This window comes from Engystomops pustulosus, chromosome 2, assembly GCF_040894005.1.
Source record: "Engystomops pustulosus chromosome 2, aEngPut4.maternal, whole genome shotgun sequence".
Classification (NCBI taxonomy): domain Eukaryota; kingdom Metazoa; phylum Chordata; class Amphibia; order Anura; family Leptodactylidae; genus Engystomops; species Engystomops pustulosus.
This window is the reverse complement of record NC_092412.1, coordinates 60,759,499-60,787,236: the sequence shown is the minus strand read 5'-3', so window position 1 is coordinate 60,787,236 and position 27,738 is coordinate 60,759,499. Positions and strand designations below refer to the sequence as shown.

Sequence of the window (27,738 nt, the reverse complement as noted above, 5' to 3'; positions counted from 1 at the left end):
GAGGTAAAAATTGTTCTAGTTGCCCATGGTAACCAATCAGAGCTCAGCTTTCATTTTATAAACGGCTGTGGAAAAATGAAAGCTGTGCTCTGACTGGTTTTCATGGGAAACTAGAACAGTTCCCCTCTAAAGAAACTTATGATAAATCTCCCCTATAGTGTTGGTATATACTATATCATGTTCTTGATAAATGGTTCTCATATACTGATGACACCACCACCACATGTAAGAGGATCTCAGTCCCATTACTTGTCTCTTGTGCCTGGATAACTATGTTGAATGAGAAAAGGAAATGGGCTGGATGGCAGCAGAATGTATTGAGACGTGTAACCAACCACTGCTTGTGGATGACTCCTCTGAGATAAGAATTAATTGAATATCTCAGAGATTTGTACATTCTGAAAAAACATGAACCCTTCCTAATGATTTCTCTACAAAGAGAATCTACAGTCCCTTAGGGCTGTATTCTGATAAATGAATGATAATGGGAAGTTCCTAGAAATTACTATTTTGGCATCTGCTCATATATTTGTTGTTTGCAGATTTTTGGTACAGATATACAGACTCATGGGAGTGTCTCCTCTGCTTATATCAGAGTAGAGGTTTCCATTTGTTGCTGTACTGATGGTGGCATCATGTAGGAAGTACAACTTGTAGAAACATTGTTACAGCTCTCTCATCATTACAACACTAGTAGACCATTGACAACAGGCAGTAGGATCCAATACTTGTTAGGGAAGTATTTCATAATAATAATAATAATAATTCCTTTATTTATGTAGTGCACACAGATTACACAGCGCTGCACAGAGTTTTGCCAAATCCTGATTGATAATTTAAATTAGGTAAACACATCTTTTATTACAATCTTTCCTGCTTGAAAAAGGGGCCCGAAACCGCTAAACACACTGTCCCAAATTTATTAAGGTCCTTTTGCCCGTTTTCTATCGGATTTTGCACATTTTTTTTAGTGCAAACTGCTTGCATGTGTATTTAAGAATTGTTGAAGAGACATTTGTGGCACAGGCTGCAATATACCCAACCCGACACACAATTCTGCACGGAAAAAGGGGGGAAAGTCAGACCATGCGCCACATTTAACATGCAAAGTCCGACAGAATTGTGTTGAACCCCACATGTTAAAGGTGCACCAAAAAAAGTTTGTGCACTCTGTCAGAGCAGTGCAGGGGACACCAGATTCATGAGTAATGGGCGTCACAATGCATGAATCTGGCGCACCATGCACTATACACAGGCAATCTGCACATACTGCGGTTTGCACTGCTTTTAGTAAATGTGTCCCATTGTGCTTTTAGTGACATTTACATTTTTTTTTATTTGAGCCAGTTTTCGGATGCATCTTGTGCTATGCGCTAGCCATCCGATAAGATATGTAAGCACACTGACTTTTGAGACCTCTAGTGTTGTGTTCTTCTGCCTTCATACAGTATAAAAGAGTCCTTCGGTTGATTGGTTCCTTTTCTGGCTACGACAGGTTTTATATCTACCTTTTATGATATACTTCTGGAGAAAAGATGACTTTAATCATCCGGGTTATTTGGTCTGTATTTGGCAGTGAAGTCTCATCGGGACAAAGTTCATTACAGCTTGAAAAGTTCAGTGTGCGGATGCAAAGTTATTACCCCTTCACAAGCAGAAGAGAAGAGAAATAAATAGACCCCAGCTGATATAACACAAGCAGGAAATAGAGGACTAGGGTGCTCCAGCGTAAGCCCTATGGGATGTGTGTAGCCCACTGCAGGGACTGGGATATTTCTGCCCCTTTGTTCCGGGGCCACGCACAGAACACACTATGGGACATTAAATGACGACACAGCTGTTTATTACCGAGAAGTCATAATCTGTGACTAGAAGAGACTAATAATATCATTCAGAATGTTTGGCTTAACTTTTGAACATTTTATTCTCCATATGTGTTATAGAATTCTCTTCCCTGCATGTGAAGCTTTTATCTGGATACAGGAATGACTCAGAAAGGATGTAGTCAGTCTTATTTCTTAAAATAAAAACTGTGGCGCTGTGCAGTGTAATCCCTATGTGCTTTCTGGGATCTGTACACTTTTACATGTGGTTTATTTATGTTACTACTCATAGTAAGTGTCACCTTCCACTTTTGCAGGGTTATATGGCGACCATGAATGCTCAAGGAATTCCTGAGGACATGAAGGGAAAAGACAAAATTGTATTTGGAAATATTCACCAGATATACGACTGGCACAAAGAGTAAGTGGACAGAACATAATAACTTAGGTGAAGGCAGCCGGACAGCCTTAAAGGGGTTATCCCACGAAGACAAGTTAGGCCCTATCCACGGGATAAATCCGATAGAGCACTGAGACTCCCACTGATCCCACTGACTCTCCCATGGATAGGGCTTAACTTGTCTTCATGGGAAAACCTCTTTAAAAGCTTAGAAAACCAGTGACACAGAAACAAGTGTTGTGTCTGGTAGTGTAGCTCATATCCTGTCCAAGGGAATGCGACTAATTTGTGAGATCATTTATTATCTGTGGACAGGTTTGGCACTTTCTGCCATAGCATATTGTGATTGTTGATACTTTGTACTTGTTTGAGAAGGTTCTTCATGCCTTACATCGGAGTACAAATATTATAGGTTCTTGGAACAATTTTTATGTATTTAGCATAGATCCAGGGTGTTCCTCTGACTGACATATGTAGGTCGGGAATTAATTTTTTCCAACTTGGGCTAATTGGCATCAGCCTTAAAGTATTTTTCTGCCTTCCCCTACATCAATTCTGTATGATTATAGAATGGAGTTGATGGATCTGCATCTTTTTTGTCAATTTTATCTACTATAATACTATGAAGAAAATAAAAGGAATGTATAGGTAAAAAATGCAGCCAGTCTGATACTTGATTCATATAGGGCAGTGATGGTGACGCTTTTAGAGGCCAAGTGCCCAAACTACAGCCAAAAACCCACAGCAATTTATTCAACAACATATTGCTTTGTGCACAACTTGCACATCTTAAGGACACCAATACAGTTCAAAGAATGAGAGGAAATTTGGATTATTATTGTAGCATTGTATCTCCAATCATAATCCAGCCCAGTCCACACGTCCGCTCCATCTGGAAGTGTTGCTTTAAAGACTACAGAAGAAGATCTTGAGACCCTTAACCTGTCTGGCAAACACTGTACTGGAGTGACGGTTTGGGTGCTCACAGAGATGACTCTGAGTGCCACATCTATCACCCGTGCCATACGTTCGCCACCACTGATGTAGGGCAATCTTCTAGATAAACCTTGCACAGTTTATGGCTTCTATTGGATTTATAACTTAATTTTGTAGCCTATTTATAAGTTCCATCATTCTTTCATATTCACCTGATTTTGGTCTTATTCTAAATCTTCATGTATTGTTATATTACAGCTATTTCCTAGGTGAACTTCAAAAGTGCCTTGAGGATCCAGACCGATTAGCACAACTCTTTATAAAGCATGTGAGTCCTTCTACTACCATTATCTGCATGTTACAGGATAGAGTAAAGATCCTTTTAGTGAACATCCGTTGGATTATAAATGTGTACAATATAATAAAGCACTTGCCCTGTGGGCTGAGAGTTATGCTCACCTTATAGCAAGGGAACTACACTGGAACATTTCCCCACATGGGACATAAGCTGCTGCCAGAGGTGTCTCGTAGCTGCTTTTCCCCCTTTTTTTAAGGTGCCTCTGCTCTAAACTCAGTTTCAGACAGATTTAGTAACCTGATACTGTTTTGTAATTCTATAATTTATCATTAAAAGGGTTTTCCCACAAATTCAAGTTAGGTCCTAACATGCTTATCGGTGGGGGTCTCTGTGATGAGACCCCCACAGATCATGAAAACGAGGGGTCTGCTCCATTACTCTCATGTTCGTTGGACCCCTCATTTATGTGATCTGTGGGGTTTCATAACTTCTACCCCCACCTATCAGCAAGTTAGTCCTGAGGATAGGGCCTAACTTGAATTTGTAGGAAAACGCCTTTAAATCCCCCACTGTAACATATATCATTTACATACAGTTTTGCAATGTTCAGTGATTATGTAAACCAACATCCAAATAAAGGCAGCTTCAGTTAATTTGTTATTTTACCTTAAATTCACCACATGTCTAAGATAATGAATGCATCATAGTATTTTTACTCTTATAGGAGCGCCGGCTGCACATGTATGTGGTATATTGCCAGAACAAGCCCAAGTCTGAGCATATTGTGTCAGAATACATTGATACCTACTTTGAGGTAAGGGGACATAATATATGGCAATTTTGTTTCAATATTTTTATTGTTGATTTTTCTAACTTGTTGTACATATAAAGGCAGCAGAGAGCAGGCAGCTCTACAATACAATCACATTAATATGCATAGATAAGGCATGAATTCGGCACTCAGTACAAAGAGCTTCACATGTAAAATCAAATACAATAATAAAAACAAACTTTAACCCCTTAGCGCTCCGGGCCGTACATGTATGGTGCTGGCTCCCGCGATAAGCGTTCAGCGTGTACGGCGCAGAGCTGATGCCGGCTCCGCTCTGCACCGGAGCCAAGATGGCATGGGGGGTCGCGGGGTGTACTCTAGCGCCGACATCCCCGGGTAACACCTGCGGTCGGAGTGGGCTCCGATTGCTGGTGCTTAACCCGTCAAATACCGCTGTCAGCACGACCGCAGCATTTAACTTGCCTTTGGGGGGTCTTTACCCTACGATTGCATCCCCCCCCCCCCAGCACCGTTTTCGGGTGGCGCCGATCATTGCTATGGCAGCCCTGGGATCTGATCTATGAAGGCACAGTGTCAGCCTATGCACTTGCTAATACCCTGCAATACATCATTATTGCAGAGTATTATCATGAACAAGCAATCAGATGATTGCTTGTTTATGTCACATGGTGGAAATAGTCAAAAAGTAAAAAATAAATAAATAAAGTAATAAATCAATAAAAATGTCCATAAGCCCCATAACATAAAACGCTAAAAAGTCTAAATCATAACACAAACACCACATATATATAGTATCGCTGGATCCGTAACAATCCATATAGTAAAATTAAATAATTATTGAACTCGTACGATGAACGCTGTAAAAAAAAAATTAAAAACCCGCCAAAAATTATGATTTTTACCTAATGAATCCCACAAAAAATGCAATAAAAAATGATCAACAAAACATATGTACTCCAGAATGATAGTGGTGCAAAGTATAACATGGCCCGCAAAAAACAAGCCATCAACCAGCTCTGTAGTCAAAAAAGTAAAAATGTTATGCCACTTTATTCACATTAGGGTTTTATTTGGCAAATTTTGAAAATATATTCAAGTCTGGTGTCCCCGTAATCGTATCAACCCATAGAATAAAGATAACATGATTATTATACGGTGCACACGAAAAAAAAAAGGAAAGAATCCAGTACAAAATTGATACTTTTCTACTCCTGACCTCAAAAAAAGTTAATACATTTTCAACAATACCAACCCCAAAATGATAACACTGGAAAAAGCATCTCTTCCCGCAAAAAAAAAATGCTGTCACATGGCTTCAATAACGAAAAAGCAAAAATTTTATAGTCTACAAAATGGGCCAAGGAGGAAACTAAAATCCTGGCAGCTGCAGGTCCCTCCTTCCCTTCTGCGCCTCGCTGTGCCCCCATAAAACAAGTCAAGGCCACATGTGGAGGTCTCTGTACTCGGGAGAAATTGCATAAAAAATTTTAAGTGTTTGGGTTTTATCTTTTTATCTTTTGAAAATGTGTAAATTTTAGGGCTAAATGAACGTATAACCGACAAAATTTGACCATTCTAAATTTCACCTCCATAAGTAGACATATGGGAAATGTTATTCAGCAACTTATTTAGGTGGTAAATCTATCTGCCTGAAAACGCGATGATTTTGAATTTCGAAAATGGCAAATTTAAAAATAAATTCACCATTTTTTCTTTTTTTTTCCGTAAATAAACGCAAAACTTATCAGCCAAAATTTACCACTAAAATGAAGTACAACATATGGGGAAAAACAATCTCAGAATCGCTTTGATAAGTAACAGAGTTCAAAAGTTATAACCGTATAAAGCGACGCAAGTCAGAATCCAAAAAATGGGGCTGAGCCTTAAGCTGTAAAATGGCTGCGCCCTAAAGGGGTTAAAGAATAAATGAGAATAAACCAGCTTTTCGGTGCCGTGGGAAAGCATAAAAATATACATGGGGGAGAACTTGACTGGTTATGCTGTCTAAGTAGTGATAAGGTGTCAGCGAGGATCATAATTTAACCTAGCTGCATGGTCAATAGGTGACATGTCCAAGGATGTAACTTGTAAATAACTATTGTAATGAGGGGGCCATGTATGCGAACACAGAAAAGACAGTGAGCCCTAGCACAGTTATTAAGAGATTTTAGACACTTTTTACAAATAACATGATATAAGGGGATTGATCTGCAGGAAAAAGTCCATAAGGCCAAAAATGGGGATATTAATTAATACAGCCAATTTTCTCACTGAGTTGCAAAGTACGACTAGACAGTCTTATACTACATCCGATTAATCATCCAGAACCCGAGACAATGATAAATCAGCTACAGCATAATATACGGCACTTTTTTATTAAATCTACCCCATTGTCTTGAAACATTGGTACCTGTCTGATTCTGGTCCATGTTGGTCAGTTGTAGATTAATGGTAGGAAAGGACATCTCTATACTAAAGCTTTTAGAGTAGTTTCTTGTCACAAGCATGCAGACTATACGATTTGTGGGTTAATACAGAAGAGTGTTGCTTCACTTCCAGTTTTAAGTCTTAAATGAAGGTAAATGAACTCATTATATTGTTAATATGCCAAATATGTCCATAATTCCAATTACATAATATAGTTCTACCCGTCCTGCTGCAGGAATTGAGGCAACAGCTGTCACATCGCCTGCAACTCAATGACCTACTTATCAAACCCGTGCAGAGGATCATGAAGTACCAGCTGCTGCTAAAGGTATGAGGCAAAATAATCCCCCCCACCCCAATAGTTCACATGGCGCAATTCACTTCATATTACACATCAGATTATGCAATCAAGCGGACCTGTCATAAGCAGTTACCGTTTGCGCATTCCAATATGACATATATTATTATCAGTAAGTTAACTTCAAAATTGTTCCTTTTCTTGTAACTCCTGGAATATAAAGTTAGAGAGCATGTCTAAAATGATAGTCTACAACTACATGATGGAAGAAAGTTTTTTTCCTTGTTTTTAAATTTAATAAATGTGTGATTTCTGTTAGAGTATGAAAAGTATTAACCCATTCTTAGAGGTTTTGGCGTGTTAGCAGGATGCTAGGGGTCTGACTGGCAGTGCTTTAAAGCGTAACTAAACATTGGACAACATTTTATAAATGAATAGTAAAGATAATTATAATAAACTTTGTAATACTGTATACTGCATTGAAGAAATCTGTTCATGTTTGATAAAGTGTTTAATGACATCACTCTTTACAGACAGTCACTAGATACTGTAGTATAGTCTCAGAGAGCTGAATTATTAAGGGGAATAGTCTCTAGGTATGGAGAGAGTTAATCATAACACTCCTTATCTGTTTGAAGTGGAAGGAGCTCTTGATGCACCACTGCTCACTACAGGAGAAAGAGAAGTCAAAAAGCACAAAGAAGCTACTTTCTACAATATTTTACAAAAGTTTACTATTATAACTTGCAGTATTTATTTCTGAAATTTCTTCAAAGGTTTAGTTAGGCTTTAACTAATCGTCAGAATTAAGAGACAATTTTCCCTTCACAACAGCTACTTTTTGTCTCCTATGCCCCCTACCCCACGGCAGCGAACTACAACACTGACTTAAAGTGCCTTGTGAAAGTATTCGGCTCCCTTGAACTTTTTTACCTTTTCCACATTTCAGGCCTCAAACATAAAGATATAATATTGTAATAATTTGTCGAAGAATCAACAAGCAAGACCCAATTGTAAAGAGGAACAAAATTTATTGGATATTTTAAACTATTGTAAAAAATAATAAACGGAAAAGTGGGATGTGCAATATTATTCGGACCCTTTAAGTTAATACTTTGTAGCGCCGCTTTTTGCTGTGACTACAGCTGCAAGTTGCTTGGGGTATCAAGTCACTATAAGTTTTGCACATCAAGAGACTGAAATTCTTGCCTATTCTCCCTTGGAAAACAGCTGGAGCTCAGTGAGGTTGGATGGAGAGCATTTATTTGTGAACCATTCTATTGTACATTTTGCTTTATGTTTGGGATCATTGTCTTGCTGGAGATAAATCTCTGTCCCAGTCTCAGATCTTTTGCAGACTACAATAGGTTTTCTTCCACAATGGTCCTGTATTTGGCTCCATCTTCCCATGTGTGACAGTGGGGATGGGGTGGTCAGGGCTATGAGCTGTGCTGCTTTTATGCTAAACATTTTGGCATTGTGGCCGAAAAGTTCGATTTTGGTTTCATCTGAGCAGTGAACCTTCTTCCACATGTTTGGTGTCTCCTAGGAGACTTTTTATGGATATCTTTGAGAAATGACTTTCTTCTGCCACTCTTCCATAAAGGCCATATTTGTGTACGACTGATTGTTGTCCTATGGACAGACTCTCCCACCTCAGCTGTAGATGCCGTTCATCCAGAGGGATCATGGGCCTCCTGGCTGCATCTCTGATCAGTCTTCTCCTTGTCTGAGAAGAAAGTCTAGAGGGACTTGGAAGATTTGCAGTGGTCTGATGCTCCTTCCAGTTCAATATGATCACTTGCACACTGCTCCTTGGGATGTTTAACCAGTTCGCAACCGCCCGCTGTGTATTCACGGCGGCAGTCGGGTCGCGCTGCATGGAGAGGGCTCACGGGCTGAGCCCTCTCCATAGCCGGTAAGTCTTTGCTGCATATTGCGATATTGCTGCATATTGCATATTATCACAGCGATGCCTCAAAAAGATAGCAGCGCATGGGCGCCGCCATCTTACCTGGGATCGCCGCTCCCCATGACGTCATCAGGGAGCGGCGATCTGTCTCCATGGTAGCCTCGGGTCTTCCGTTTTTGAACCCCTTCATTACAATGTGCTGATAGCACATTGTAATGAATGAGGAGCCTCGGGTCTTCCGTTTTTGAACCCCTTCATTACAATGTGCTGATAGCACATTGTAATGAATGAGGAGGAAAATCCCCATATACTGCCATACTGTAATATGGCAGTATATGATAGGATAGATCAGACAACCTAGGGTTAAAGTACCCTAGGGAGTCTGAAAAATAGTAAAAATAAAAATAAAAAAAAGTTTAAAAAAAAAAATTATAATAAAAAAACTTAAAATTTCAAATCACCCCCCTTTCCCTAGAACTGACATAAATATAAATAAGCAGTAAAAATCATAAACACATTAGGTATCGACGCGTCCATAAATGCCCGATCTATCAAAATATGATAATGGTTTTTCAATGTGTTTAACCCCGTAACAGAAAATAGCGCCCAAATTCAAAAATGGCACTTTTTTTGCCATTTTGAAAAATATAAAAAAATCTATAAAAAGTGATCAAAAGGTTGTACAGTCCTAAAAGTTATATCATTGAAAATATTATCAAATTTCGCAAAAAATGACACCACCCACAGCTTCATACACCAAAGTATAAAAAAGTTATTAGCGCCAGAAGTTGGCAAAATCAAAAAAAAAAATTTTGTACAGGAGGTTTTCATTTTTGTAAATGTATGAAAACATTATAAAACCTATACAAATTTGGTATCCCCTTAATCGTACCGACCCAAAGAATAAAGTAGACATGTCATTTGGGGCGCTCAGTGAAAGACGTAATATCCAAGCCCACAAGAAAATGGCGCAAATGCGGTTTTTTACCATTTTCACTGCATTTGGAATTTTTTTCCCGCTTCTGAGTACATGGCATGGAATATACCATCACTATGAAGTGCAATTTGTTACGCAGAAAACAAGCCGTCACACAGCTCTTTACGTGTAAAAATAAAAAAGTTATAGATTTTTGAAGGTGGGGAGTGAAAAATGGACATGAAAAAACAGGAAAGGGCCCGGTCCTTAACCGGTTAAAGTTTGTATCCAAATCCAGCTTTAAACTTCTCCACAACAGGATCAGGGACCTGCCTGGTATGTTCCTTCATGATGCAGAACCCTGAGACCATCACAGAGCAGGTGGATTTATATGGAGACTTGATTACACACGGGTGGATTCTATTTATCGTCATTTAGGACAACATTGGATCATTCAGAGATCCTCACTGAACTTCTGGAGTGAGTTTGCTGCACTGAAAGTAAAGGGGCTGAATAATATTTTACGCCCCACTTTTCAGTTTATTATTATTTATAAAAGTTTAACATTTCCAATAAATTTCCTTCCACTTCACAATTGTGTCCCACTTGTTGTTGATTCTCCACCAAAAAAATTACAATTTTATATCTTTATGTTTGAAGCGTGAAATGTGGCAAAAGGGAGAGAGCGGGCCAAATACTTTTGCAAGGAGCTGTATATAGAGATGGACAGTTGCCTTGCAGTGGCTCAACAAAAGGCTAAAAAATGCATATTGGTTTTCTGCTGACAACCCCACTCTGGGTCTTCATGCTGGGTGGCCTTGTGAAATAGGGATTAATGGAGTATGACCACCAATTGTGGTTCAATCTTTGTGTTCATTGACTCCCCCTGAAAACAATAGGAAGCAAATGATAAACTTTTTTTTTATCGGAATCTTTGCAAAACATCTGCGGAATAATGCCATTACTGTGCCTGAAACATGCAGAAAAGAGGATCTGTTCTCAGGATCATCTGTGGTCTCAAAGGCCTTACCTAGTCTTCTACGGACTTACATCTCCCATATATGAGTCATTCCCTTTAATTCAGCATTCATTGACAAAGGCTTAGACTAAAGGTGTTATTAACATGGAATTGGCTGTTACACTATATATACAATAGAAAAGAGGGTGGTACAGTATTTATTGTAGGAAAGATGAATGAAGATGGAAATCAAAATGTATAACAAATGCATATTTGTTCTCTTTCTAGGACTTTCTTAAGTATTACAGCAAAGCTGGACAAGACACAACAGAACTGGAGGTGGGTGATGACATCATTTATTATGTGGATGACTATGTTTCCTGTATATTAGGTGATGTAATGACAGTAATTGACAGCAATTCCTGGCGGCTGGGACAATAAAACGGATTGTATTGTTATGTTATATTACAGGAAAACACTAGTAGTCTTAAAAAGATCTGTAAAACTTAGAATAAATAACCACATTTGGGGATCCAATACCTTGTTGTAGCTGCCTCATTTCACTGTGCGCTGTTATTCCTAAAACTGGATTTGATAACATATAATCCTCTTCACTGTTCCCAAACAGCAACCTAGATATATTTGAGATTCCCACTGAAATAATTCATTGCGTTCATGTTCTTGTGATAAAAATTTTACACTGCCTATTTATAATAAATGTTATTTATACAGGCAGTCCCCGGGTTACATACAAGATAGGGTCTGTAGGTTTGTTCTTAAGTTGAGTTTGTATGTAAGTCGGAACCGTATACTTTATTATTGTAACCCTAGTCAAAATTTTTTTGGTCTCTGTGACAATTGGATTTTAAAAATGTTGGATTGTCATAAGAACCAGGATAAACAATAAATCTTAATTACAGACACCTGTGATAACTGGTATAGCTGTTTATTGTAGCCTAGGACTAAAGTACAGTAAATTACCAACATCCAGAGGTCCGTTTGTAACTAGGGGTCGTATGTAAGTCAGGTGTTCTTAAGTAGGGGACCGCCTGTAATATTACAAAAGAATATGCAAATACACAGTATCTATGAAAGCACAATATAAATGGTTGGCCTAGTGGTGACTATGGGGACTGCAATTTTTGTTTTTATTTCTGACTTTTTTTTTTTTTTTTGAGTTTTGGAATGTGATATTCCAGTCATTTGTATTTGGAGATGTGGTTCCCTGCAGAAAGTTGAAGCTGTTAAGATACCAATACATTAGGGATGTAAGATTTATTACATGTAAGATTTGCAAGATAGCAGATTAACTCATACATGTCACAAGGAGATGCAAAGAGTCAAATGAAAATTATGTAATTGGCTCTTATCAGGCATCCTTAATCTATTGGTGTCATTTCACATACAATGGTCAAAATTCCTGTCTGCTACATCCCTATATGTTGGTTTTCAGAATTAGTCACCCAAACAGCTAAATTTGCTCCTGAGAATAATGGTGTTTATGAGGCACGTGTAATATTTTTAAGGTTTAACGTACATCTGTTTTTTACCTTCGATCTCGGATATATGGTTGGAGAACTCCTGGCATATACCTTTGATAAAAGGTTACAAAGTTTCCCACTCTATAGAAATGCATTCCCTGTACAGACCCTCTATAATAGATCTATGTATATATAGCGCCATCATATTCTGTAGCGCTTTAAAGATCATGAAGGACATATACAAACAAAATCATACAAAGTCATATTATAAAAACACTAGTAAAAGGGACCCTTCTCACAAGGGGGGCTCTGGTAATACCCCCAAATCACTTCAGAATCATTGGCCTATTTTTACAAACAAATTTTCAGGGGGACACGGTTTTGGAATATTGATTTTTAAGGTATACCTGGGTCTTGAAGAGAATGAGCTACATACCTGTTATATTGGTTTGAGGACCTAAAAAGTGATAACGCTCTATATTTGTACATTCCTGGAACATCTCATAGGCTGTTATTGCTGGAAATGGAAATCTTTGTTTGCATTAGCCAGCATGAAGGAATAGTCTACTAAGCAGTTCAATGCAGTTTTTTAGGGGTGCTTTCACATATATCAGTTGCACATATATCATTTTTTTCACCTCACATCAGCACAATTGATTTCTAAACTGATACAAAGATGCTGATTTAGCAATAACAAAAACTGATGCAAAACTGTTATCCCCATATATATTGACTAGACAGAGACAGAAAAGGACACTTTTGATATCTTGCTGACAATTCTAGGGACACATCCGACCGTATGGACTACAAGTGTGAATTTGCGCTTACAACTGTATCTTTATCTTCTGATTTTCAGAAAGCTGTAGAAGTAATGTGTTTTGTCCCTAAAAGATGCAATGATATGATGAACCTGGGTCGGCTGCAAGGTTTTGAGGTATGGGTTCAATTACTGTACATAAATGTTGTATATAAAGGTGGTTTGCATCTTAAATCACTTCTGTCAATGTGATCATTCTCTATACTTCAGGGAAAAATCACAGCTCAGGGGAAGCTTCTCCAACAAGACACATTCATGGTAACAGAACAGGATTGCAGTTTCCTTACAAGGGGAAAGGAGCGAAGAGTCTTCCTATTTGAGCAGCTTATTATCTTTAGTGAACCCATCGACAAGAAGAAGGGTTTTTCACTACCTGGATACATATTTAAGAACAGCATTAAGGTAGGTATCAGACACTGATAGTTGCTCTCACTCTTGGGTCACATTTGCACTTTGTAATTTGCGATATTAGTCCAGTTTTGATTTGCGGGGAGTATTTTGCATAAGTTGCCAGAAATTTTACTCAAACACCTATTTTATGAATCAGTTCTTGGTTTGACTTACACAAAAATGATTCATAATTCTCACCCAATATTGAATATATTAAACATTTTATTTGTTCCTTGGTGATATTTTTTCAAGCACTTATATGATAAAAAATGTCTATTATCTGTCTACTATCAAAATCAAGCATGATAAACATTAACTCATAGATCCAGGCACAGTGACTGTGGTAATCTTCTTGTATTTGTCATACATGGCCTATTTCCTTTTAAAATCAACTTTTAAATTTTGTTAATGAGCCAGAAATGCAGTTTCACAGGCAGTAACAGTGAGCACTTGCCCCCTCCCACTGTGGGAGATTACATCAGGCAGAGGGAGGGTACAGAGGGTGTCTGGTACCACCCCCAAGAGGAATAAGCATATTTTTAAAAGTTGATTTTAGAAGGAAAGAAGGTGACTAGATCTATGAGTAAAATTGTCCACTATATTGAAGTACAACATGTGAGGAAAAAACAATCTCAGAATCGCTTTGATAAGTAACAGTGTTTAAAAGTTATAACCATATAAAGCAACGCAAGTCAGAATCCAAAAAATGGGACTGAGCCTTAAGCTACAAAATGGCTGCGTCCTTAAGGGGTTAATAAGTGCTGTTAGAGGTTTTTATTCGGCTGACAAGTCCACTTTAAATACCGTATATACTCGAGTATAAGCCGAGTTTTTTTGACACAAAAAACTGGGAAAACCTATTGACTCGAGTATAAGCCGAGGGTGGGAAATGCATTGGTCACAGCCCCCCCCCAGTATATAGCCTGCCAGCCCCCTGGAATATATAGCCTGCCAGTCCCCTGTAGTATATGGCCAGCCAGCCCCTGTAGTATATGGCCAGCCAGCCCCTGTAGTATATAGCTTGCCAGCCCCTGTAGTATATAGCCTGCCAGCTCCCTGGAGTATATAGCCTGCCAGCCCCCTAGAGTATATAGCCTGCCAGCCTGTCCCCTCAAGTATATAGCCTGCCTGCCCTCTCGAGTATATAGCCTGCCTGCCCACTCGAGAATATAGCCTGCCAGCCCCTCCTGGTCAGTCACAGGCACCATGATGTCAGCCACAAGCTGACATCATAGTGTGTGCCGATGCGGCTGAAGTCACAAAGACTGTGACGGACCATGACCCAATGTCGGAGCCGCGATGGATGCCGGGGAGCGTCAGAAGGTGAGTTCACTTTTTGTTTTTTTCCTAGACTCAAGTATAAGCCGAGTTAGGGGTTTTCAGCACATTTTTTGTGCTGAAAAACTAGGCTTATACTCGAGTATATATGGTATTTACTAATTGTACAGGCAGATGCACCCCTGGATATTGGTAATTTACTGTACTTTGGCTCCATTCTACAATGATCAGCTCTGAGAGTTATCAAAGTTATCAACCCAAATTTTTTTAAATCCATTTGTGACAGAGACAAAAAAACATTTGGGTTACATTTAAGAAATATACAGCTTTGACTTGCATACAAATTCAACTTAAAAACAAACCTACAGAACCCAGTAACTGCCTGTACTATTGATTTACTTAAAAAGTGTAGAAAGGTAAGTTACACTTGAAACAGTTTTCCTGAGATGACAGTATTGCCGGCCTGTCCTCAGGAACCCCCTTTGATCAGAAGTTGGAAGCATAGAATAAATCACACTGTACATTACCCCCGGTACATTAGCGCTATGCTAGTTGTGCGCTCCACACTAAAGTGGCTATATCCACTGATGTGGAAGGAATGAGCTGCATCTTTATTGATGGCACCAGATGTGGAGCACTCCAAAGGATTGTGTCCTGTGAAATGTGTTAAGTGCTTTGATAAGATTCCAGCTTCATCATTAAAGTAGATAAATAATTAACATGATGTAAATGCAATGTTCATGTTGTCAAAAGTTGCATTACTTCACTTCAGAGGAATTAAGAGAGATGCAGATTGGTGTAGTTATCCCATTTTATATACAGGCGGTCCCCTACTTAAGGACACCCGACTTACAGACAACCCATAGTTACAGACGGACCCCTCTGCCCACTGTGACCACTGGTGAAGCTCTCTGGATGCTTTACTATAGTCCCAGACTGCAATGATCATCTGTAAGGAGTCTGTAATGAAGCTTTATTGATAATTCTTGGTCCAATTACACCAAAAATTTTGAAACTCCAATTGTCACTGGGGCAAAAGAAAAAAAATTGTCTAGAACTTCCATTATAAAATATACAGTTTCGACTTACATACAAATTCAACTTAAGAACAAACCTCCAGACCCTATCTTGTATGTAAACCGGGGACTGCCTGTATATGGATAAACCATTTTAATAGTGATAAACTTTATTTCTGTAGAACCATCATATTCTGCAGTGCTTTACAGATCAGGGGGGTATAAAAAAAATAAAACATTACATAGTGATAGTTCAGTGTGAATGAGAATGGTTGTTGTGAGTTCCCCATGTGCATAAACTAGCATACATACAGGGGGGAGGGTTATCTAGTGCTGGGGACGATGCTCCCTCACCACACAGATTGTGTCTCTTATACTAAGAGGCCCCTGGCTGGCTAGAATAGTGATATAACCTGATTTAGGCACTGGCACAGGTTATAGCTAATCTGCCCGGTGGGCTGTACCCATCCCATGGAGAGCCACTCTGTGGCTAAACGTGGCCCACTTAACACCCCTCACCACTTAATTGGTGTGGAGGTGGCATGAGGGGTGAAAAGCCAACTCCTGCCCTTACACCAGGAACTGCAACTTTTTCAAAGTTTGTTCACCAATAGAAGCCTTGATAAATCCATTCTCTGACTCCAATCACTGATGAACATAACCGAGTGCTGTACATGGCTGTCCTTCTATGTCTCACAGTGAAGAAAGTAGTAATAATAATAATAATCTTTATTTATATACTACATTCATTTGGGACATAGCTATTTATAAAGTAGACACCAAAACCGACTATGCCCTCATATAAAATGTATCAATACAGCTCTCAACAATATAGAATCAGCAATACCAAGAACAAAGAGCTAGAAAAGTTTTTTGAAAAATTATACATATATTTTATTAGTGTTCCAACTTCCAAATAATACATATACAGCTCCCAAAAAGCATCTGCGAAACGTGCGTCGGGGTGTACCCGCTCGGCCTTCCCTCTGACTGCCGCCTGCCTGCCTTTACTATGCCTGAGGGTAAGTGCAACATGCAAAGCTAAAAACTGTGCATACCAGAAGGTACCTCCGGTTCATTGAATTGGCTGAATTTGTAGTGTTGTCTACCCTCCTCTATTTCTGTGGCCCTATCGCTGGGCTTAGTTACAACTACTATCTATATTTTGGCACGCTTTTATCTTTATGGGGCATGGGAAGGAGGGGGGGGCGTTTTGGTACTCATTTGGTACTCATTGTGTGGTCCCATTTCCATCTGGGACACCTTGTTCCCCTGGTATTTTGTAAATTCTTAAACTCCCTTTTTTGGAGCTGTATATGTATATGTGTATTATTTGGAACACTAATAAAATATATGTATAATTTTTCAAAAAACTTTTCTAGCTCGTTGTTCTTGGTATAGCTATTTATAAAGATTGAAGAACTTTTCTTATTTCTATCTTGACATTGAAATTCTTTGAGTGACAAAACCTTCGCTGTTTTGTTTTAGATCAGCTGTTTAGGAATTGAAGAATCTGTCGATAATGACCCCTGTAAATTTGCACTGACATCGCGAGGTACAGATCGCAGCTTGATGCGTTACATATTGCACACCTCTTCCCCTGAGATCAGAATGGCCTGGGTCAGAGACATTGGGCAGATACTGGAGAGCCAGCGTAACTTTCTTAATGGTGAGTAACTATTATGCTGTGGATATCATTCCCTACTGCTATGGTATAAGTACAAGGCATATGCAGTTCTAGGACCTGTCACCTATCCTAAAATGTCTGTTGTAGTTGTGGCCATACAGAACCAAAGCAGACAGCTCCATGAATAGTTTAGTGGCCATCCTGGCTCCATGCAGGTACAGACCCTACCACTAGTCCCCCCAAATCTTAGTATGCTAGAGTTTATAGGAAGTAGTAACATTTTCCAATCTATCCATTTTTATATATTAATACACCATCGTGGAAATGTTTGAAGAGTCAGTGTTTTGTATTTAGAGCAGTCTATATAGGAGTGTCATAGGTTTATTTCATTACATTAGATATAACAGTATCTCCATTTACAGCACTTCAGTCACCTATCGAGTACCAACGCAGAGAGAGCAAGTCCAATAGTCTTGGTCGATCAAGTAACAGCAGCATGATGGAAACAAGTCGTGGGGGTCTCAGACCTCATTCATCTGCTTCTATGGATAGAAATAAAGTGCCCAATCTCAAGTCATACAACTCTTCCCTACCATCCCTTTACTTGCCCAGCAACCCTCGTGAGAGCAGACTAGGCAGCAAGGTAAGTCTTCTGAAATTTTTGGTTGTATTTGATTAAATCTTCATGTTCACAATATTATAATTTTCATGCTCCATAAAAAGACAATAATAACATTCAGTAAATTTCTTATAATATGACAGGTTCACCCTCCACGTAAGAGCTCACACTCAGATGTCCTGCCCCCAGCGGTTCTTACCCCAGCACACATCAGTCTTGATTTAAATCACTATCCAGAGTCCTCCACCTCTACTGTCTCCAATGGAACCCCACAAAGTGACCCAACCAGTCGGGTAAGGTGTAATGAAAAACTTCACATTATTGGAGTAATTGTAGATTACATTGTAAAATAAATGTAAAGAGAACCTGTCATCAGGTTCAACCCTACTAAACACCTTAAGCTAGGGTATGAAATGTCAACCACTGAACATGACTTATCCCATGAGAAAATGAGTCGAGAATGAGTCACATTTGCTTGACCTTGGGAGAGATTTTTGTGAGATTTAACAAAAAAAATGAAAGGACATTTCATACTTTACCATAAGGGACCATCAGTTTATTGGGAAAAACCTGGTGATCGGTTCCCTTTAAAGGGAATTCGTCACCACGAATGCTATTACATAGAGCTATACCAACAAGTGTCCCCCTTGTCATTCTTTTTATTTTCCAGCTGCTCCTTTCCTGCCAAAAATTTAGAAATGCAAATTAATACAAATGCTGAAGTGCTATAGGGGGGCGTTGGCAGAGAACTTCACATCTCCTTCTGCTATGTCACTCATGGGACCAGCGAGATGCGGAGCTAGAGCCCTGAGGTGCTCTTCCAAAGCACTTCAGCCTCATTTGCATATTTCTAAACTCAAGTTTGAGCATGGAAGGAGCGGCTGGACAGTAAAAAGAAAGGCAGTGGTGGGCATATCCCTACATAATATAGCTGTTAGCTCAAGTAGCTAAATCGTGGTGATGGATTCCCCTACATCTACTGTAGTAGTAGTGTAGATCTGCTGCTTACTTTCACAGCAATAACATTCCTAGGGTGTCTAACAGTCGCTTTATTCCTACCAAAATTGGTCAGACAAATCTTTAAATGCCTATAGGCACGTCTTGTCTGCAGGTTTTACCGTAATCATTGAATAATGAATGCAATTTAATTAAAACTAAAAAATGTAAAAAAATAGATTTCAGTCATTTTCACTGTTCTTTTTCCCAAAACTCTACAGTAATACTACTACTATTCTATAAATAATACTGTATAAGATTTCTGAGCTAGAAATGTTGTATTTCCTGCACGATCACTATATATAATGACAGTTCCTTGACATTAGTAAAAAAGTGAAATACTTATGAAGTCAAAGAAGTTGTATTTTCAACTTAGGCATCCCCATCTGACACTGTGTATCCCTGCAAGTTAGCCTGAGGTCTCATGCAGACAAATGTAATGTAGCACCCATAGGAATCCTTTGCTCCAGGCTATACATCTCATGCCTGCAGGTCTACATACTACATCACCTCCTATTATCCTATTACACCTCCGTACATGAAACCCAATGGGGCACGGAGGATGAATGGAAGTGAATGGAGTAGATTGCCCGAAGATAGTGGGTCAGTCTGCATTTGCACCATCTTTTCCTTTAGACTGATGTCTTTACATAGGGACTGATCATTATTCTAGAGCCTTATGATGACACATCTCTTTCTTCCAGAAGCTAAGCACATTGTCTCGGGAGCTCCCTGGCTATGCCTCACCCACAGATGAATTGACTATGCCTACTCCTCGACTAGCAAAGTTGGATGAGGATGAACTGTGAATCTTTTTCCTGTTTTACTGGGTCAAATAGTTTCCTGAATTATCAGGAATGATCTGTAGCCTGGGAGGAGAAAAAAGAAGCCTTGTATTTCTGTGTTTGGAAGCATGTGAGAAGGGAACTCGTCTAGTTTTTGCCTTTCCACACCCAACACAGTCCAATGTCAGCTATAAAAGGAACTTTATAAAACTTTCTTGCAGAAAGTCCTAATAAGTCCTGCGTTCATTATGTGCTCAAGCATATGAAGACTTCTTTGAATCCTGACTTGAGAAAGACTGAAGGAAACCTGGGGGATACTAATACATGGCACTCTGTGACAGTAGCTTTACATACACGAACAATATGAAAATATGTAACTATTTCGTCCATTACTAAATTCAGCAGTCGTCTTTGGATACAAAGATTTCTACTGACAATTTGACAATCATGGATACTGGGGCAGAATATTATTATAAAGTGTCACACTCTGAATAACTGTTGAGCATCTTGAAGGGAAGTCATGAAATTTTAAAGCGAAAGAAGTGCCCAAAACTACCTTGGTGTGAACCGTGTTCTCTGTGGAAAAGACATTTTCGTGTAGGCTCTATTGAGATTAATTACTCTCCACTTGTACATTCTGTACAGCCACCAATTTCCACAAAACATATGAAGAGTTTGCCGTCCATTCACAATACAGAGATCCTGAACAGCTGTGCAATATTCATATACTACACCTCACTCTTCACACGTACAGTGTCAGCACATACACATTTTGAATGAATGCTATACCAGAATGACATCTATTTTCTTCTATTCATGTAGATTATGACTCGTCTGCTTCCATTTGTTGGATTTTTAAGGACTGACCACAGATGGTGATAGCTAGGAAAAAAAGACTCCTTGTATCATATATCACTAAGATGCAAGGAGTCATGTCCTCTGCTCTGTGGTTGGTTCGAGTAATCAGGCCAGTGCAGATCTGTGATTCACTGCCCAACCATGGTCATGTGCCGATGGCCCAAGACAGATGAATACTTTATGGAAACGGTTATGAATGACTCTTACTGGCTACCATTTTACAATTATTCTGGTTTATTCACAGTCTGATCCTTTTGGTCTTATTGAAATGCTGTTCTTTAGTTTGTTACCGTATGATATCCAGATATTATGATTTTAAAGGGGTTGTCCAAGTTTATAAAAAAACGTAGAAGTGGCCTTGAGGGGGGGGGGCTATAAAAAATAAAATAAACATGTTTTTACCTTACCTGAAAAAAGGGGGTTGCTGAGTGGGGCTACTCTTCTTTTTAGGGCTTTGAAGAGTCCCTACCAACCTTCACAATTAACCACTATAGTCTTGTATGTAAAAACCATGTGTGGTGTTTAAGTTCCCAAAATGAGAGATTCATATGCAATCCAAAAAAAGAAAAATAGTAGAATGGCACTCACCAATTTCTTCTTTTCACTTCATTTATTGATGTTTACTTACAAACATGGTAAAAAATACAAATTTACAATGGCAAGGAGGAACGACAGGAGATTACAAAGTTGCAAGAAAACGACAGCTGTTTCGCGCACGTGTCAGCTGGTATAGCAAAGACATTCACTTGAGGCTATTTTAACCAATTCTAGAGCCACCCCTTACTTTTTGGAATCATATGATAGGCGTGGAAATTTTACTGTTATTTGCCCATTTTAAAACACTTCTCTGGCGCTCCTGGTGCCTGACGTTTGTTTACAGGGGCAGGCACGCTTGACTCCGACATCTTCCACCTGCCTGGAACACCCACTCGTTCTCTGTCCCAGAATTGGTTTCAGTATGTGGGAAAGCCAAGCGGGTGGATGTTGTCGATGCTGAACGCACCTCCCCCTATAAACAAACAGGGACAGGGAAGTGACCGGAGCAATGAAGAAGGTAAGTATTTTTTTTTTTACAGCCATACCCCCCCACCCCCTCCTCCTTCTCCCTCAGGCTGCCTCTACTTTTTTTTTTCAATAAACTTGGACAATCCCTTTAAAAACAAAAAATGACATCTATCGACTGCTGTACATTTTTTGCCATGTTACAAAACTATTGAACCCTAGAAATCTGATTTCTTACTGACCTAAAATCTACCAAAAATATTGTATAAATGCTGTTATTTAGATTGTTTCTCCCATTATATGTTATACTCCCACGCTCTTAATTCTAGTTTTTTAAAGTTTCATATAAAAAGTGCAAAATAATGTTATCGAGAAACCCAAAGAATTTAGAGAAGCGCTCACTTTCATAAAAGGGCATGGGTATTAGGATTTAGGTTTATGTGGGAGCTGGGAGGATCCAGCTGATACATTTTACTTATATAGTGAATAATGAAAGTAATAACAGCCAAAGAAAGATTAGCCAAAGAAAGAAAGTATTTATTCATATGTAACTGAGTATCCATTGTAGTGGGGAGACCTGATGTGGCACCTGTGTTTGAGATGTGGCTAAAGATCATTAATCTCTTAAAGGGGCTGCACATGATTAGAAAAACATGGCTTCTTTCTTCCAGAAACAGTGCCACACCAGTTGAGAGGTATTTTGTAGCGCTGCAGATCCACATTATAAAGGTTGTCAGTGTCCAGGTAAGGGAGTATGTATAGCATAAGATTAATGCTTTCCCCACCGGTACAAGCCATAGTCATACTATTCTATGACTGCAATAATGTGACATGTATCATAACTGACCATCTCCCCTTATAAACACAGAGCTTAAACACTTGTATGTGTCATCACCCTAAGCCATAGTTTAAACAGCATTATACCAAATAGTAGAAGATATGCAACCTGAACCGCTGTGTATATTTCTCCATAAACACTGAATCCTGACGGGAGAGCAGAGCAGGTCACCAGAGGCAGCGGCCTGGAGATGAGATTAGGAGAGGAAAATAAATATCTGTTAATATCACAAATGACTTTACAGCATCTGTAATCTCGTTACTGAAGAAATCCCTCAGAATTTCATCCTCTCAGTAAATAGCATTCAGAACATTTACATTTATTGACAGGGAGTAGCATGTACTGTACATGTATATTGTACAATACAATTACATTTGCAAGTTAAAAGATTCCAATATTGGTGCACCCACCATCTATACGGTGAATCTAAGGAGGTTAGAGATTAAGGCTTATTCACACTTCTGTTTTAATGGTCCCACACAATCTTTGAATAATTCAGTTGTACATTATTTTTGCAGGCCATAAGGAGGGGGGAACCTAAGGCTGCACTCACATGTTCTGGTTGAATTGTGTTTTGAAATGCAATTTAATTGGGGGAAAGAAGGGACTTGTCCCAATCACATATATGTTTTCAGCTGAAACACATGCGATCAGTAATGAGCACCACATGTTTTATATGTAAACAACATAAAACATGCGGTGCTCTTTGCCGATCACATGTGTTTCAGTTGAAATGCATATCTATCAGGGACAAGTCCCTCCCAATCTGATTGAAATGTGTTTCAAAATGCAATTCAACCAGAATGTGTGAATGTAGGCTGAGGGACATGCTCCATTTTGGTCTGTTTTGAAGACATCTAAACCGCTGAGTTTGCATTAAAAAAAAGTTTAGGTATGTCGATACAATGCCGGATAGTCATTAAAGAAATCTACCATCAAAATGGAGCATATCTGTTATGCTTGGTCTCCTTCCTTCTAAAATCAACCGTTAAAATTATGACAATTAGCCAGAAGGGCTACCGTGTGCCATTTCACTGTGCATGCTGTTACACTCACACTCACCCCTGCTCCCTCAGCACTTCTTGTAATCTCAGCAGCAGTAAGTATTGGGCACAAAGTTAAAGGTAGAAATGCTCCTTCAGAGTGTAACAGTCTGTGAAGTTACAGAACCAAGAATCCTCCCAGAGCACTGTTGTCTCATTAGCATAGTTGATTTTAGAAGGAAAGAGGCTGTGTATAACACATATAAGAAGATTACCACTGTAATCTTAATAATTTCATATTATCTATATTATACCTGAAGTATCAGCAACCATGATGTTTGTGCTCAGGGTTAGGACTAAGTTGCTCCATAGGGGCCTAAAGATGAGCAAATCATCAAAGATCTGCTAAACTGAAGTTTTGTTGAACATTTCAGAAGATTAGGTTTGAGTCCCAAACCCATTTTGCTCCAATCGTCCTGGAGATCGGTATATAACCAGATTTTAGATATTCTATTTAGTTCAATTATATTTTAAAATTGTTTTAATTATTCAGAAGACAAAGGGACACATTTAAGGTGCATATTATTGGGGGGAGATTAACATGCTTGTCAAATAAAAATGATTATTGGCCATAGCATCTAACAGCACAGCTTTAATTTCTTACACTGCTCTTAAAAAGTTTAAGTTTTAAAGATTGGTTGTGGGCAACAAAGAAGTTTTTCATGAATCTACCTCATAATGTGCCTGGAACGTGGTATAATGTGTGATATGTTTTAGAAACGTGTAAAGCACATTTAAATAAAGTTGGAGAAAAGGGTGAGTTAAAATAAAGTTGTTCCAAATGTCACATGTAGACAACATTTAGAAAATGAAAGCTGCTTATATATCTCAGTATGGCAATTCTAGTCACACAGATCATTAGTAATAGTAGCAGTACTTATGAGGCAGCCATTTTGTTAAATGTAATCTGCAAATAGCCGACTTCACCTACATGTAAACAATTCCTGTCACCAGCACTTAGTCCAGCCCTCTGAAAATCTAAATCCTTTTGGTATGCTCAAACCTATATTCATCAATAGGCATACACTAAATAATAGGTCATGTTCTTTTTTTATTCAAGTAAAAAAATCCACTAGCGGAAAAAATAGTGGAAAAATTTAGCAGCCTGCACCCTATGAAATGAATGGGTGGATTTGGAGGCACGTTGTTAGGATCCTTTAGTGTGAACTAAGCCTCAGGCCTCATGCACATGACCGCAAGGGTGATGCCACACATGGCGTGTTTGGTCCGTTGTTAAGCATGCGTTTTCAGTCCGTTTAAAACGGACTACACCATCACTACTCCACCCTCCGCACAATTGTATTATGGTCTGTCAGTGATTTACTCCCTATATTCACACAACCATCTAATTTGTGCGGTCGCACATCGATATTGGGTGCTGTTTAGGATTAGGGTTCCCACCCCGATAATATCCAAATACAAGTAAATCCAAGCACTCCGTACGTGTTTTTGATGCCAGAAAGTGATATTTTATTATATTTATACAGAAGTGATCAAAAGGTGTGACGTTTCGACCTACACTCAGGTCTTTGTCAAACACGATCTGGATGGAAGACAGGGTTAGGCTGGCTGTGCTGGTGAGCGTCCGGTATTGACACTATGGGGGACATTTACTTAGAGTGTCGGTGTCTGCATTGGCTTTGTTACCGACCTGCTCTCGGAAAGAAGATACACATTTAATATTGTAGAGCTGTGCAGAGACATTTCTGTCCCCGAGCCCATTTTCTGTCCCTGGGACCAAAATCTGTCCCAAGCACCAGAAATGTGTCCAACAGTCCCTGCTAGACCAGTTTTCTTTTGGTCTACTTTCCGCCAGTTTACAACGCCCAAAAATGGCTGTGACACATATTAATTCTGTCTGAGTTTCCACTCCGCCAAAGCCACGCCCCTTTTCGGAGAAGAGTCGGAGCAGGCGGAAAAAGTCATTTTTTCTGTCCCCGACAGCTAATAAATAGGTAGGTAAGCAGAACATGTGGTGAAAGCGCCACAAAACTGGCGGAAACGCCATAGTAAATGTCCCCCTATGTGTCTGTAGGCAATCTGCAGACGATTGTTCATTTTCAGGGATAGTCCTGGCAGTCGCAGACCAAAAAAGGTGGGTTTGCAAAGCCCCTGCCTGTTTTAGGGAGTGGGATCAGGAAGTAAGGGAACGGTTCCAGGCGGCAGGGACAATCCCAGCTGAATTTTTTTAGTCAGTGAACATAGCCTTATTGTTAGTAATGCAAAACAGTAATGTACAGTAATGCGACTTCTCACAATGTTGTGACTGTTACGTGTGAATGTTCCCTAATATCCAAGAACTCGGTACACTTTAGGTCAGTCCAAGTGCCAGCATTGTAGAGGATCAATGGCTGCGTACATGTATATGGTAGGTGTCATCCCAGACGTTTTTCACAGAGACATATATTTGAGTTTGTGACAACATATTCCGCAATCTTACAATCTATGTACACCTGTCATTGAACTTGAAGTGATTTGTGGTGTCACTGCACAGCCACCTCACTGTCACTTCTACAGTCTGTGGGTGCCACAGGGTGTTTATTTAATACACATAGGAATAAGTCAAAGGAAAATCTGGGAAAACCAGGAGTCACACACACAGGGAGCCCTCCAGATCTTAATGTTTCCTTCTATTGCCTGCTTCTCCTCTGGAGGTAGGCCATTGTATCATAATCTTGTATATGCATGTTTTATGGAATACTGTCTGATCTCAGCACTATGTTGTACAAATATAAAATGGAGGCTCGGATTGGGGTGGTAGCAGGGTTGGGGGTGCAGAATATGACATGTTTTTGTTTACTAATAAAGCTTTTGTTATATCAAAGGTGAACTTTCACCGCTTAGTTTGGCATCACTTTTCTTGGTAAACTCCTCACATATCACGTATTTGGGACGATATGACAGGACCTTACATTCCTTCACAACTATAAACCAGTGCATGTCACTTAAGTGGTTTAAACATCGCTGCAATAAGTGGTAAAAGAATGTGTCTGAGTAACCAATAGTGGATAGAAGACAAAAGTTCAAGTGTCAGAAGCTGCTGCAGACTATATTACTATTATCCATAACATAACAGATTTTCCCTTTCCAATAGAGATGTCACTTGATTTTAAGAATCTAAAAGTACATTCCTGAAATATTTTTAGTTTTATAATCCTGTAGAAACCCCAATAATTTACTAATATTTAAGATTTTTATTAAGAGACCGTGCAGTGCAGTTGCACAGAGAACCAGCAGGTGTCAGTACTTCATCACATCTTAGTCACTGTAGCAGGGATACAACACTTCTAATGTGCTTGCTATTACATTGTGAGGTAAAATACGCCAAAATTAAGCACATTTCTGGCACTAGTTGTCATACAAAGGAAATTAATTTTGAGGCAAAGTCAGTTTTGCTGGAATGACACCATATGGCCACTGTTCATTCAAGTTTGATCATTTTGGAACATCTTCAAATGTACCATGTAGTCTGGTCTGTATGCAGTGTGTCAGTCAGGAGAAGCTACACAGATGGAAATATTGTACATGGAATAACATTTATTTAATGTATATAAATCTTTGCTCTATCTTGACTTAGGAGTTCAATGGGTGTTCCTACTCGTTACAATTAAATTAATTACAAATTATACTGTCTTTCGCATAAAATTCTATATTATGTATTCAGCTCATTCTACTTTATAACATGCAGCTTGCAGGACCCATGTACAATCTAATCAGTTCCTCTTGCACTAAAACAGAGTGCTTGTAATTAGTGCCGCGGTCACACATTCCACTAGCAGTCTGTTCATAATGCGACGCTAGCACACAGGGGGCGGGCCTCGACCGATATGCGACCAGGCCTCGGCCCTCCCCCTGTGCGCTAGCGTCGCTTTATGAACAGACTGTTAGTGGAACATGTGACCGCGGCCTTAAGGTAAGGTCACACATGCCATTTACATAGTGTTTTGAAACAAAATGTAATAGCTGTGGAGAGGAGATTTTCCTGATTGCCTTGTGTGTACATGTTAATGCAATGTGCCTGGTGCACGGTCTATATTAACCTGGCGCCCCTGCACTGCTCTTTCGAGACTTGTTTGACATTCTTGTGGCACTCTACACTGCAGGATAATGTAAATAATGTAATGAAAAATTATAAAATTTTCCAATATAATTTCTGTATCAATACTTCATGGTTTTCTAGATCTCTGTTTGCTGTCCTTCTATAAGAAGCTTCTATGTTTACTCCAG

General features: G+C 39.2%; 1 protein-coding gene across 5 annotated transcripts in view; it reads left to right on the top strand.

The window, feature by feature from the left end:
- ARHGEF25 (Rho guanine nucleotide exchange factor 25) overlaps positions 1-26,347 on the top strand; it is a 189,784-nt gene extending 163,437 nt beyond the window's left edge. For 3 of the 5 annotated variants that reach the window (XM_072134860.1, XM_072134863.1, XM_072134864.1), the window contains 11 exons: positions 2,141-2,244; positions 3,418-3,487; positions 4,182-4,271; positions 6,913-7,005; positions 11,050-11,100; positions 13,099-13,176; positions 13,270-13,461; positions 17,232-17,412; positions 17,793-18,013; positions 18,133-18,282; positions 19,690-26,347. In XM_072134860.1, coding sequence (XP_071990961.1) covers positions 2,141-2,244; positions 3,418-3,487; positions 4,182-4,271; positions 6,913-7,005; positions 11,050-11,100; positions 13,099-13,176; positions 13,270-13,461; positions 17,232-17,412; positions 17,793-18,013; positions 18,133-18,282; positions 19,690-19,794 — 1,335 coding nt within the window. In that variant the 3' untranslated portion in view covers positions 19,795-26,347. Of the gene's footprint in view, positions 1-2,140; positions 2,245-3,417; positions 3,488-4,181; positions 4,272-6,912; positions 7,006-11,049; positions 11,101-13,098; positions 13,177-13,269; positions 13,462-17,231; positions 17,413-17,792; positions 18,014-18,132; positions 18,288-19,689 lie in introns of all 5 variants that reach the window. The other 2 variants (XM_072134862.1, XM_072134861.1) reach the window with 2 other exon arrangements.
- The last annotated feature ends 1,391 nt before the right edge of the window (positions 26,348-27,738 follow it).